Here is a 14,136-nt window from a genome sequence, read left to right on the forward strand (position 1 = left end):
GTCTCTCTAGCAGTATTGGTGCTATATAGTGTATTGATATATTGCTATTCAGTTAAATGGATAACTTTCGAAATAATTGAATAAAATCCCTTTCCTCCCTTAGTCTGAGTTTGGAGTATTTGGGTATTTGACCTAATTTTTCCAGTCATTCTTGGAAGTTAGCTGGGTCTTTTGGCATCTGTTAGGCTTTCTGTTATGTTCAATAACTCAATTTCTAAGTGTTCCTTTTTTTTTTTTTTTTTAGCAAATTTGTAAATCAGGACTTGTTTGGTATATTAATGTGATTGAGGCTCACAGTGTAACCTTAGTAGTGATTTTAATCTTGGCATTTAAAAGTCACTGCCAAGAAAATCTCTATGAGGTACAGGTTGCATTTCCTTATATTTAGATTTTAAAAATCACTTTAAAAAAATTCAGTTAGTTATCAGTTACTGACTACTGACTCAATTTCAAGTTAATTATCGTCTTAATTTCATGGTTTTAAGATGTGTAACATTCACTTAATTGTTCTGTGTGTTTTTCTTTAGATTCTACTCTGCTATTCAAGTAGTGGTCACTATGATTCTGTGTACTCAAAACAATTTCAGTCAAGTGCAGCTGTTTGTCAGGGTATGTGAAGGCTTTATAAATTGTGGGTGTGATTTCAGATGACTTGTTTTCACTCAGGGACCCACCATGAATAGCCCCTTTAAAACCTTGTTGGTCCCTATTTGCACGCAGGATTATGACTGTTTTCACATAGTTAATATAAATCTTATTTTCACAATTGGAATTTTGGCCATTTTTTCTTCAGCTGTATTGTACGAAATTCTCTATAAAGATGTGTTTGTTGTGGATGAAGAAGAGTTGAAGACTGCGATTAAATTGTTTCGAAGTGGTTCTAAGAAGAACAGAAATAATGCTGTAACTGGAAGCGAGGATGCCCATACTGATTACAAGAGTTCAAATCAGAATAGGTAATAAAGGGAAAGGGGATATCATGATAATTATGTTCCATACTTCTGTGCATAATCATTTGAAAGTGGAAGGGGCCTGGCAAGCTTATGAGTTAGGTTACATATTCACACGTACACATATGTTAGGATATATATTTTTAATGGGGGGAGAGTTTTACCAAAGAGATGTGTCGTGAGATGCCCAGACTTGGGGGTTTTGTTCAGGTCCGTTTTGTATTGCTAGAAGAAACTTCAGAACTATCTAATTACATGATTCTCAAACTTTAGTTGTATAAGAATTATAGTGCTTGTTAGAAAGGCAGGTTCCTGGGCCTACTGTCACAAAATTTGAGGTCAGGATGGGACCAGGAATCTGTTTTTTAAACAAGTGTGCCTAAGCATTCTGATGTAGGTAGGCTGTGGATCATACTTTGAGAAAATACTGATTCTAAAGTAGCACCATCATTTTCTAGGTAATAACTGAGGTTAGTTGACACATCCAGCCAGTAGAAAATTTCTCAGTGTAAGTTTTGGGAGTGTTTTAGTGTCTGCCTTTGGTATGCACTGTGAGTGTGCCTCTGAGGAAACAACTGTTGAACAGCTCTAGTTGAACACTTTGGGTTTGAAATAATAAAGTACATGTCTTATATTTCTTCCTAATTCCTAGTTCTGCCTGCAAATTCAGATAGGTTTGGTGCTAGGTAAGTGTCACCTTGTGTTTTTTGTCTTGCAGTTCTATTTCTTGGATGTTTAAAGCTTACAATTTCTTTTCTTTTTTTTTTTTTTTTTTTTTTTGAGACGGAGTCTCGCTCTGTCAGCCAGGCTGGAGTGCAGTAGCGCGATCTCAGCTCACTGCAACCTCCGCCTCCCAGGTTCAAGCAGTTCTCCTGCCTCAGCCTCCCGAGTAGCTGGGACTATAGGCGTGTGTCACCAAGCCCGGCTAATTTTTTATATTTTTAGTAGAGATGGGGTTCACAGGTTTAGCCAGGATGATCTTGGTCTCCTGACCTCGTGATCCATCCGCCTTGGCCTCCCAAAGTGCTGGGATTACAGACGTGAGCCACCACACCCGGCAGAAGAGGGTTTTTAAAGCTTATTTGGGACTGCCAGGAGTGGCAACCATGTATTAGGGTAAAGGTTGCTTCATTCTTCACTGATCACTTGTCTTAAGGACTTCAGGCTTACGGAAACTACAGTAGTCGGAAAGCAAGGTGTATTAGTTATGTTTTGCTGTGTAGCAATGTTACTACAAACTTGCCAGCTTAAAACAGCACATTTTTCTCACAATTTATGTGGATTAGGAATCTGGACACGGCTTAGCTAGATCTTCTGCTGAGTGTCTCATAAGACTGTAATGAGGATGTTGGTCAGGACTGAGTTCTTATCTGGAGCTTTGACTGGAGAAAGATCTACTTCCCCACTCATGGTTCTTGGCAGCATTCAGTTCCTTCGAGCTATAGGACTGAGAGCTTCAAGTTTTTGCTGTCAGTTGGCAGAAGTAACCCTCAGCTCTGCTACATTGCAGTGGTGAATATGGCTGTTTGCTTCCTTATAGGCAGCAGAGGAGAGAGAGAGACCAGTAAAATGAATGAGGCAGGGATCATAGGGATCACCCTAAGAGTGTGTTCTCACAGGAGTTGTAAAATATAGGAGGTAATCTGCTAAGTATATTGTAGCACATACTTATAAAAATGAAGCATAAATGCAAATGTTGGAATGAAAAAGCATTTGCCTTATTTTTAGAACTGAGTTAATTTACCACTAGGTGGTGGTGTAGTCGTTAGGCTTAACATAAGTAAATTCTTCATTTATAAAAAGCTCTTTGCTCTAAATCTTTTGAATTAGGATGGAAGAGTGGGGTGCCTGCTACAATGCTGAAAATATACCAGAGGGCTACAATAAAGGAACAGAAGAAACAAAGGTTTGATATTTTCTAAGGCAAAGAATTTTCATAGTCTTGGCTTGCAGCATCATGACTTAAACTAGTTAAAGTCAGATATTATATTCTAGTTATATGGGTTGAGGGAGGAGTTGGTCATTTTCCTTTGTGAAAGTCTTACCTATCTTTAAACTTCAAATGCATACTTAATGTTCTTTGAATTCTTATTTTTACAGAATTTTAGATTTTTCAGAACAAACTGAACACTTCAGAAATTTCAAGAGCAATATGTTTTTAAGTTAAATATTACAAACCCAATATTTAGTTTGTAATCAGTCTTCTGACGCTAAGGTTTTTTTCATTAAGGAATACAATGCCTATCTTTATTTTATTCAAACTAGGTGATAATCATGGTTTAAAGTTAGAGAAACAGAAATTTCACCATCCGTATAGGACTAAAGTCAGATAGGCCTTCAGTTTGAGGCTAGCTAAATGAGTCAAATACTATTATAGCAATCTCTGTGTATACCTGAGGTGCTTGTAATTTTGGAATAGTATTGAATATGGTGAAATTCTAGGAAAGCAGAAGAAAAATGGTAGTTCCTTTGGAAATTTTAACAGGATTTGACCATAATGAAGTAACCTTCAGATATTTCCAGGTGATTGTAGAGTACAGAAATACTTGCACCTCCATGTGTATATCATGATAACACTTCCTGAATAGCTCTGAATTTTTAATCCTGGTTTGTGTTGCATTGGTTTATATGGGATGTGTCCTGAGTCATTGCCTGGTTTAGACATTATTTCCCTTCTGCCATCTAAAACCTTTTGGATTACTTGCATTTTGCTACTTTAGTCTCCTGATTTTTAAAATATATGGCAAAATTTATTGTGCGATTTATTTCTTGTTTTAATAAAGAACGACATGTGTTTTTTTTTTTTTTAAGAAGGAAGACTAAGGATTGTGAGTTTGTAGCATGATTATTTTTGTTTTAGTCTCCAGAAAATCCATCAAAGATGCCCTTCCCCTATAAGGTGCTCAAAGCCCTGGATCCAGAAATCTATCGTAATGTAGAATTTGATGTTTGGTTGGACAGCAGAAAAGGTAATGAAATATCAACAGGATACTTTTGAATCCTGACAAATCCAGGAGTATAATTTTGCAAATTATGGTGAACATCTCTTATAAGAAATACTGTTATAAAAAATAGCCTGATGCTTTTTATCTTACTTTATATATGATTTAAATCCAAAGGAGGGAACATAGCTTTAGAAGTGGGAGGGATCTTTTAAAGTCTGATGTTTGCGTGGGACTTCAACTTTGCAAAGACTGTGTGGAGATAATTTTTAGATAGCATTAAGAAACTTAGTGACTGAAAACAAGCTCATCTTAAATTCCAGGTGTTAAGACCACCTTCCTTGATAAATGAGTAGGTTAGGCCTGTGGGTCAAATCTGACACACCAACTGTTTTTACGTGGTCTATGAGCTAAGAATGGTCTTTAATTCTTAAATGGCAGAAAAAATTAAAAGAATAATATATTGTGACACATGAAAATTATATAATTCAAATTTCAGTGTTCATAACATTTTACAGCAGAGTTTGAGTAGTTCTGAGAGTCTTATGGCCCAAGAAACTGAAAATACTATCTGGCTCTTTACGGAAAAAGTTTACCAACCCTTGAAAATAGGTCATTGTTTCTCTCCTTATAAGATAACTAAAGTGATCAACCTAGGCCTTAAAGTTTTGCCTTCAAGATAAGCCTTTAGTATTTCACATTCAACTCCTTGAACCCTGGTAAACCTAGCTGTAGTTAACAATCTAGAATGAGGTTAAGACCTTGGGAAACACAGTAAGTTGTTAAAAAAATAATAGGTTGATTTGAGAAGCTGAATAATGTTACTTTCAAATTGTACCTCGTTAGTGTTTGACTATCTCTGATTACAAACTCCCAATTTCCACCTATTTGTTTTTTAAAGCACAAAATTATTCTGGCATGTCTTTTTAAATTGACTACAGAAATAACTCATCCAGAATGATAGAATCGCCCTTTGGGACTTTACCCCTATTTTCACTTATAGTGGTAGCGTTGTCAAAGGCACTACGGTAAAAGTAAATGAGGAAATTAAATGATATAAGAAAGGAACCAGTTTAGTTGAGCTTGAATCTTCATTTTCTTTTAATAGAACTTCAAAAATCTGATTACATGGAGTATGCTGGGAGACAGTACTATTTGGGAGACAAGTGTCAGGTTAGTTCCTTCTTCAAGAATCAGTAATTTGCTTAAGAATGTGCTTTTTGTCATGATATGAGTTGAACAAGACTTATTTACAAAGTACTAGAAACTTTTTATTTATATTTTTAAAGAGATAGGGTCTAGCTCTGTTGCCTAGGCTGGAGTGTAGTGGCATGATCATGGCTCACTGCAGCCTCGAACTCCTGGGCTCAAGTGATCCTCCTTTCCTCAGCCTCTCTAGTGGCTGGGACTACAGGCACATACCACCATGCCTGGCTAATTTTTTTAATTTTTATTTATTTATTTATTTATTTTTTATTTTTTTTTTTTTGAGACGGAGTCTTGCTCTGTCTCCCAGGCTCTGGAGTGTAGTGGCATGATCTCTGCTCACTGCAAGCTCTGCCTCCCGGGTTCATGCCTCAGCCTCCCAGGTAGCTGGGACTACAGGCGCCTGCCACCATGCCTAATTTTTTGTATTTTTAGTAGAGACGTGGTTCCACCGTGTTAGCCAGGATGGTCTTGATCTCCTGACCTCGTGATCCACCCATCTCAGCCTCCCAAAGTGCTGGGATTACAGGTGTGAGCCAGTGCACCTGGACTATTTTTATTTTCTTTTATAGAAACAGGGTCTTACTATGTTGCCCAGGCTGGTCTCATTCCTGGCCTCAAGTGATCCTCCCACCTTGGCCTCCCAATGTTGGGATTACAGGCATGAGCCACCACACCCAGCCGAAAAAAAAAAATGTTCCTTTAATGTCTGTGTTAAATTTTAATTACAAATTTAGTGATTAGATGTAAGGTTCTTTCAGTATGTGCTGTCTCCATTGATCCAGACTGGCAGTGTTGATACGAATTACTTTAAAAAGTAGACACTGAACTCCATTTGGGGAAAAGTGGTATTTTGTTTGGCATTAGCTGTATCTGTCACTAGTATTGAGACTAGATGTATTCTCTTTTCAGGTTTGCTTGGAATCAGAAGGAAGATATTATAATGCTCATATCCAGGAAGTTGGAAATGAGAACAATTCAGTAACAGTCTTCATTGAAGAATTGGCGGAAAAGTAGGAATATGATAATTTGTTGAATTACTGAAATCTTTGGTTCCTGGTTCCATTTCGTAATATTAAATTGAGAATTACCAGGATGCTAGTAAGAGAACCAGAATTGTATCTACTGTTGGCCTAGGATGACTTATCTTGAATTATAAAAGCATGTGCTGAAGTATGAAATATCAATATAGATATTAGATATGTATAAAAGTTTTCAAATCTTAAGACACTAGCCTACTTATTAGAAATATTAAGTACAACAGAATTCTGATACAAAACTGTTCATAGTAATTGCAAAGTTGAATTAATAACTGAGCCTCTGCCAGTATGAAGATAAGCTAATCTAGTCTTTCTCAAACTTTACCATGCACCAGAATTACCTGGAGGGCTTGTGAAAACACAAGATTAGTGAGCCCAGTCTCTAAAGTTTCTGATTCAGTAAGTCTGAGGTGGGGCCCATGAATTTTAATTTTGGACAAGTTTCCAGGTGATGATAATGCTGCTGGTCCACTTTGAGAACCATTAAATGAGGCTGTGCTGCTCTAACAACCAAAACATTTCAGTGGCTTTAAACAGTAAGGTCCTTCCTCCTTCATTTAGCATGTCCATAGTGGGTCAGCAAATGGGATCCGGTTCAACAGAGATTCTATTTTAACACGTGCATCCATGATCATAGGGAATAAAATGAGAACAAACCACTTGCTGAATCTTAAAATGTCTCATACTTTATTAACCAGAATGGTTTACATTCCCAAGCCTCATGTCAATGGGGTGGGGAAATTTAATCCTCCAAGGAGGCACAGCAAATATTTGTGAACTAATACAGTCTACCACAGTCTTTCTTCTGAAATGTCATCGGTACTAGAAACAGCAGTGAAATTGTACAAACTACTCTTAAGTTTTCTAAACTAATAAAAAATTAAACAAGGAAACTGGTGTCAACCAGGTTTTAATAGAATACACTTGAAGTATAAGGGTGGGATACGTGTATTGAATGAAAGTTAAGTCTGTGTTGCAGTATCTTCATGGTGATACCTTTAACTTTTAAGGCATGTTGTTCCACTGGCTAACTTAAAACCAGTTACCCAAGTGATGCCTGTTCCTGCCTGGAATGCTATGCCCAGTCGGAAAGGAAGAGGTTACCAGAAAATGCCTGGGGGATATGTCCCGGAAATAGGTTTGTATGCTAAAGGTTGTTATTTTATTTTTCCCTTCATGTAACTGCTTTTACTTACCTACATTGTACTATTTTTTAAAGGTATGTCATATGTCTTGTTGTAGGGTAGGGTTTCTCAACTTTAGCATTACTGATAATGGAATGGATACTACTTCACTGTCGGGGGTTTGTCCTGTGCATTGTAGGGTGCTTCATAGCATCCCTGGCTTCTATCCACTAGAAACAAAAATGTTTCCAGACATTGCCAAATATTCCCTAGAGGAGGGAGAGGCACAGTTGTCCCTGGTTGAGAACCATGGTTCTTAAGGGACTTTGTGTAAACTTAAGCACTCATATTTGAGAGCTAAAAAGAAAAAAATGATCTTGTGGAGATGAGTAGAATGATGGTTACCAGAGGCTCAGAAGGGTATTGGGGGTGGGGGATAAAGAGGGATTAGTTAATGGGTACAAAAATAGGTAGTAGGATTAAGATCTAGTATTTGGTAGCATAATAGGGTGACTGTAGTTAACAATTGCATATTTCAAAAAAACTAGAGGACTGGATTTGGAATGTTCCCAACATAAAGAATTTGTAAATGTTTGAGGTGATAGATATCCCAGTTACCTTGATTTGATCATTATACATTGTATGCTTGTATCAAAATAGTGCATGTACCCCATAAATACGTACTGTTCTACACCTATAAAAATTAATTTAAAAAACTTAAGCTGACATGGATCTTAACCTGAGGGGGAAAAATATTTCTTAGAGAACTAGGAAAATACCTCATAGAAGCAGCCAGGGATATTAACAGGCATAATTTATTAGAGAATAGTAATGTATGTGATTGGATGACTCAGAGTTTTTGGGGTTTTTGTTTGTTTGTTTGTTTGAGACGGAGTCTCGCTCTTTGGCCCAGGCCGGACTGCAGTGGCGCTATCTCGGCTCACTGTAAGCTCCGCCTCCCGGGTTCACGCCATTCTCCTGCCTCAGCCTCCCGAGTAGCTGGGACTACAGGCGCCTGCCACCGCGCCTGGCTAATTTTTTTTGTATTTTTAGTAGAGATGGGGTTTCACCGTGTTAGCCAAGATGGTCTCGATCTCCTGACCTCGTGATCTGCCCGCCTCGGCCTCCCAAAGTGCTGGGATTACAGGCGTGTTTTGTTTTTTTTTTTTTTTGAGACAGTCTCACTCTGTCGCCCAGGCTGGAGTGCAGTTGTGCGATCTTGGCTCATTGCAACCTCCACCTTTCAGGCTCAAGCAATTCTCCTGCCTCAGCCTTCTGAGTAGCTGGGATTACAGGCACACGTTACCACGCCTGGCTAATTCTTGCATTTTCAGTAGAGACGGGGTTTCACCATGTTAACTAGGCTGTCCTTGAACTCCTGACCTCAAGTGATCCACCCACCTCGGCCTTCCAAAGTGCTGGGATTACAGGCGTGAGCCACCGTGCCTGGCCATGGATGACTCAGTGTTTTGATGACCTATACTAACCTGCCCATACTGGGGATAGTGCTGAGATATACCTATTGATACAGAAATTACCTGCTGGTTTTGTCCTTCCAAATAAAAGATCTAGTATATCCTTCAAAAATACAAAAATTCCCTCCCTATGTTTATTTGGTTTGTCCTAGGGGAAGCATTGGAAAGTTTAAGGCAGTGTGGTGGTGACAGTACACTGGGCCTTTTGCTTTGATTATGAAGCTTATTTGCTACCTCTTTGTTTGCTTGGAAGTTATATCAGAGATGGACATAAAGCAACAGAAGAAGATGTTCAAGAAAATTCGAGGGAAAGAAGTTTACATGACTATGGCTTACGGCAAGGGAGACCCCCTCCTCCCACCCAGGCTGCAGCACAGTATGCATTATGGGCACGATCCTCCAATGCACTACTCACAGACAGCTGGCAATGTTATGTCTAATGAACATTTTCATCCTCAGCATCCATCTCCGAGACAAGGTCGGGGATATGGGATGCCCAGGTAAGACATTGACAGATTTGTATTTTCATGGTCTAGGGAAATATGAAGCAATTGAAGAGATCCAAGAAGATAGAATGCCATCAAGATGAGGGTCTCTGTGACATACAGACTGTATTTCATTAATAATAGTTAGCCCTAATGCCAGTATTGCAGAGAGCAGAGCTCTTTCTAGTTGAATGTTTTTAGAAAGACAGATTAGTTCTATTTAACTACAGAGACTGACTACTTAGGTATTAGTGAATAGAGAGTTCTAGTTTCCTTTCTCTTTATTCTTAGGAATTCATCTCGGTTTATAAACAGGCACAACATGCCGGGCCCTAAAGTTGATTTTTACCCAGGCCCAGGTAAAAGGTGCTGCCAGAGCTATGATAACTTCTCTTATAGATCTCGGTAAGTATTGTGTTGAAAGTCAGAGAAAATTGGTAAGTCTGATTTCATTGCTGAACATTAATGTTTTAAAAAGTGTCAACTTTGAGATATTTGAACTGTTATTTAGAAATTAGGAACAAGTTACTATATTTCATCATTTTTACTTTTTTATTATTTGAACCACTTAAGTTCATTTAGACGTAGTCACCGCCAGATGAGTTGTATGAATAAGGAGTCCCAGTATGGATTTACCCCAGGGAATGGACAGATGCCCAGGGGCTTGGAAGAAACTATTACTTTTTATGAAGTTGAAGAAGGGGATGAGACTGCTTATCCAACTTTACCTGTGAGTGGATCAATGCTTTACTCAAAAAGCTGTTTACTTTTTTCATTTATTTTTTTGAAGTAAAGGCAATGTGGATAAATTTTAGATTTTGTACAAATAACCAAACAAAGCCTTTTCTGGAAAATGAAAATGAGAAAAGAGACATTTTCTCCCAGCTGTTCCTAGAGAAGGGAATAGAGGTAGACTTGATAATCTTGCCTATAGAGTATGGGTTAATATTTTCTATTTTCTTGATTTTTACTTCATATTTTTTGTATTCTAAACTGCATGGAAACATTTAATTACAGAGTTCTCTTACAATAGCAGTTCACATTGTTAGGCTAGTTTTTAAACTGCCTTTTAAAACATCCCTCTAGCTTTTTTTTCTGACTATATAGTGAGAACTGCAGTGTATGTGTGTCTCTCTGATACAGAATCATGGAGGTCCCTCTACAATGATTCCTGCTACTTCAGGATACTGTGTTGGAAGGCGGGGACATAGCTCAGGCAAACAGACTTTGAATTTAGAGGAGGGCAATGGCCAGAGTGAAAATGGTGAGTCAATTACAGTTAAATATTTTTTAAAAGATTCTTGTGGCATTAGCACATCAGGCCAGTGAAGTAGACCAATTTGGTTTTGGCGTCTCTCTCTGTTCCAGTAGCTTAGTTCTGAAAGATTTATATAAGTTCTTAATGCTTGCTGGGTTTTTGAATATGTCCTGGTATTTCTCAGAAGAGTAGACTTCTATTTCATTAGGCTGCTACATTGTTATAACTTGTTTTCAGCTCTCTGCATAGGTCTTTAGTGAGTTTTGACTTGGTGTCAGATATCAGTATGGAAAACATCTATTCGTTGTTAGTAGGGCACTATTGATAGTTGTCCTCACCATTTGTATATGTTAGGCTTTTCGTGTGACTGGCTATTATTTTTTAAGACTACTATGAAGTAACTATTTGATAGTTACTTCATACTGTGAAGCCTATTTGATCTATAAACATTACTCTTTATTGAACCCTACGTGATACCCACTCTACTAAGTCATTATATTCATAATATAGTCCTTCGTGTGCTCTTCTGAGGAATGTGCTGTCCCTATTTTACATATGAGGAAATTGAGATTCAGAGGGTAAATGACATGGCTAAGGTCATATCCTTGGTAAATGGCAGAGATATAATTTTTTGTAACTTTTATTGAGATATAATTTACATATCATACAATTCAGCTATTTAAAGAATACAATTCAATGGTTTTTTATTCAGAGTTGCATACCATCAACACAATTAATACTAGGACATTTTTATCACCACAATAGAGAAATCCTGTGCCCATTAGGAGCCATTCCCCATTTGCCCCAACCCCCAGCCCTTGGCAACCATCAGTCTGTTTTCTGTCTTTATGGATTTGCCTCTGCTGGACATTTTTTATAATTGGAATCATATACACACACATAGCCTTAACAGTTTTTATGTTGACTCCTACCATGGAATGTGTTTATTTTTACCTTGTTACTTTTAAAAGATACTGTATATCCCTATTGAAGCAATTGTGGAGCATTGAGTGGCTTAAGGAGGTGTCAGGCATTCCTAATGACTTGACTTATGAATAAGTTCCTTATTTTCTTGTACTCTTTTTTTCTACTAGTGTAGAAAAAAGTAGATATTTTTAGGAATTTAATGAGTAAAAAAATCTAGTGCAAGAATGATCTGTGAAAACTTTGTACGTGTGTGCATGCATGTGCTTAAGGACATTTACTGTCTGCTCTCTTATTTAGATGACCCTTTTGTCTTTTAGCTCTATGGGTAGTGTGGCATATTTGAAATAACCAAATCTTTGCTCCCACCTTAAATCTGGAGGAGTTTCATGCATGTGTGTTTGATAAGTGGTGTGTTTAAGAATCAAATTTAGTTTAGAACTGCGGGGTTATATTTGGTGGAAAACTGTCCGATTGAGTATTGACTTTCTCTGCATTTCAATGGTACAGAAATCTTAAAAGTACTTCAGTCTACTGAGCCATCCTTTGAGGACACACTCATTTTACATGTATTACTTACATGAAACAGATTGAAAAACAGATGAGGCATACATGTTCCCTTAATGTCCACCTAAGGAAACAGTGGATTATACTCATACTTTATAGTCACCATTGAGTATTTAGTATGTGTAAAGCACTATGCTAAGTTACTTTCACTTCCATTAACCATCCTCAAAAGGCCTATGAGCTAGGTACTGTTACTCCATTTTACAGTGAAGAATTGAGGCACAGAGATTAAATAACTTGCCTAAAGTCATGTAGTTAATCAGAATTCAGATCTAGGCAGTCCTCACTCCAGAGCCTATGTGCTTAATCACCACACTGTAGTCTCACTGGAAAAATTGGACACAACTGAGTTTTCACTTCTGCCTGACCTCTAAGAGCTAAGTGGATTTTCAGAGGAGAAATTTGTACAGCTTACAGCTAGCCTGTGGCTTCAATATCTGTTGACTAGTGTGAAAGCTCATATCACTTTTCAGGATGTATGCGTTTTAGTTTTGAACATATAACCATAAAACTGGTGGAAAAAGCAAGTGCTGGCCATTTGGCTCTGCTGAGCTAAAAAGACCTATATAAACACATTTCTTCTGTCTTGTCTTTTTTCCCCAGGGCGATATCATGAAGAATATCTTTATCGTGCAGGTCAGTAAGATCTAGAAGTGATCTGGCATTCATCATTGTTTATAGAATTTCAAGCTATAAAATAATGCTCATTTTTTACTTTGGCTATATTCTCTAGAGCCAGACTGTGAAACTTCAGGTGTTTATAGCACAGCTGCATCTACAGCAAACTTGGTAGGTATTTAATAATAGCAAAGAGTTATAGCTCCTACTATGTACTAGGGCACTGTTAAGAGCTATACATATAAATGTATTTAAATCAGAACAACCCTGTGAGGCTTAGTATCATTCTCATTTTGAAGATGAAATTGAGACAGAAATTAACTCGTGTTCTGGAACTAATATATTTAGAGATATTCTAACATAGGCAGTAATGATCTTTTAGAAGGTTTTATTATGATTTTTTTATTAGAATGGATGATACATCTCACTCAATATAACAAAAATTTGCTTCTCCTTTATGCTACATGTCTAGTAGAGGTCTATAGAAGGGCTTGCTCAGGTACTCAGGCTGATGGAAATTCATCCACAATTGCCAAGGCAGGAAATAAAATTCGGTAAATGGTGCACTGGCTCTTACAGTTTCCACTAGAGGTGATACATGTCACTTTCTTTTCCATTTCACTGGCCAGAGCAGGTCCCACTGAAGAGTCTTAGCTTTTCTGTGCTGGAAGGCAAAAAGAAACATGTTAACAGCACTAAGAACTATATCATTCAACTTGCCCTCCCTCTCATAGGCAGAATACTTGTTTCTGTCTCAAAGGAGGCATCCTAAAATGTCCCATTCAGTGTAATCAAACTCAAAGCCTAGGATTTCTGGGCTATGTGTAGTACTTGTTATATTGGGTCCAGATGTAGCTTCTTGTGATCTTGAGACTTAAAACCAAAAATACAGACGTTTTATTTTTTCCCCCTCCCTCCCCAGTTTACAGTGCTGAAGCAGGGACTGAAATTTCTATTCATAAAGGGAGAAAAAAACAGTTATTGGCCTGTAGCAATTCTGAGACCTTCATGGGCAGACGTTGTAAGGGCCCCCAACATACTCATGGGACTCTTCCCTGGAGGAACTCTCGTTCATTTTCTGGGGCTCTTGGTTACTCCCAAGGCCCATCCTTCCTTGGCAGTGTTTGGAGTAGGCATTGGAGAATAATCCTTCCTTGGCAACCGAGCAGCTTTCTAAGCTTGCTACTTACAGAAGATTGGAGGCCCAAGGGTGGTTTTATCTCAGTTGAATGGTTTTAGTTCTGGCTCGTGATTTCTTTGGCTGTAAGATTAATTTATTCTGTTTCTGTTTGATTTCTTTTGGTTTCATGTACCAATAGCCATACTACAATTCTTTTCTATAGATATACTACTAAGATTTGCTATAATTCTTTGTGGTTTTATCCTTATATTTCTGTCTATTTGATTGCAAGTGGCTTGAGTTTATCAGGCACTGATGGAAGAGCCATGCATTTTGGACATTTTTCTACAAGCCATTTTGTTGAAGTGCAAGGATTTACTAGGTGTTACATCCTTAGTTGAACTCTAGCTTTGAGACATCTTAATAC

The 14,136-nt window shown here is 37.8% G+C and overlaps 1 protein-coding gene across 17 annotated transcripts in view; it reads left to right on the forward strand.

Annotated features, from left to right (window-relative positions):
* Window positions 1-14,136, forward strand: part of ALG13 (ALG13 UDP-N-acetylglucosaminyltransferase subunit) — a 79,089-nt gene that overhangs the window by 36,191 nt on the left and 28,762 nt on the right. For 13 of the 17 annotated variants that reach the window (XM_063804178.1, XM_003317635.5, XM_009439529.4 and 10 more), the window contains 13 exons: window positions 528-609; window positions 794-956; window positions 2,781-2,856; window positions 3,811-3,919; window positions 5,001-5,065; window positions 6,011-6,111; window positions 7,149-7,276; window positions 8,991-9,237; window positions 9,514-9,627; window positions 9,796-9,952; window positions 10,366-10,486; window positions 12,575-12,607; window positions 12,705-12,760. In XM_063804178.1, coding sequence (XP_063660248.1) covers window positions 528-609; window positions 794-956; window positions 2,781-2,856; window positions 3,811-3,919; window positions 5,001-5,065; window positions 6,011-6,111; window positions 7,149-7,276; window positions 8,991-9,237; window positions 9,514-9,627; window positions 9,796-9,952; window positions 10,366-10,486; window positions 12,575-12,607; window positions 12,705-12,760 — 1,452 coding nt within the window. The remainder of the gene's footprint in view (window positions 1-527; window positions 610-793; window positions 957-2,780; window positions 2,857-3,810; window positions 3,920-5,000; window positions 5,066-6,010; window positions 6,112-7,148; window positions 7,277-8,990; window positions 9,238-9,513; window positions 9,628-9,795; window positions 9,953-10,365; window positions 10,487-12,574; window positions 12,608-12,704; window positions 12,761-14,136) is intronic. The other 4 variants (XM_016943554.3, XM_063804172.1, XM_063804176.1 and 1 more) reach the window with 1 other exon arrangement.

This window comes from Pan troglodytes, chromosome X (genome assembly GCF_028858775.2).
Source record: "Pan troglodytes isolate AG18354 chromosome X, NHGRI_mPanTro3-v2.0_pri, whole genome shotgun sequence".
NCBI classification, from domain to species: domain Eukaryota; kingdom Metazoa; phylum Chordata; class Mammalia; order Primates; family Hominidae; genus Pan; species Pan troglodytes.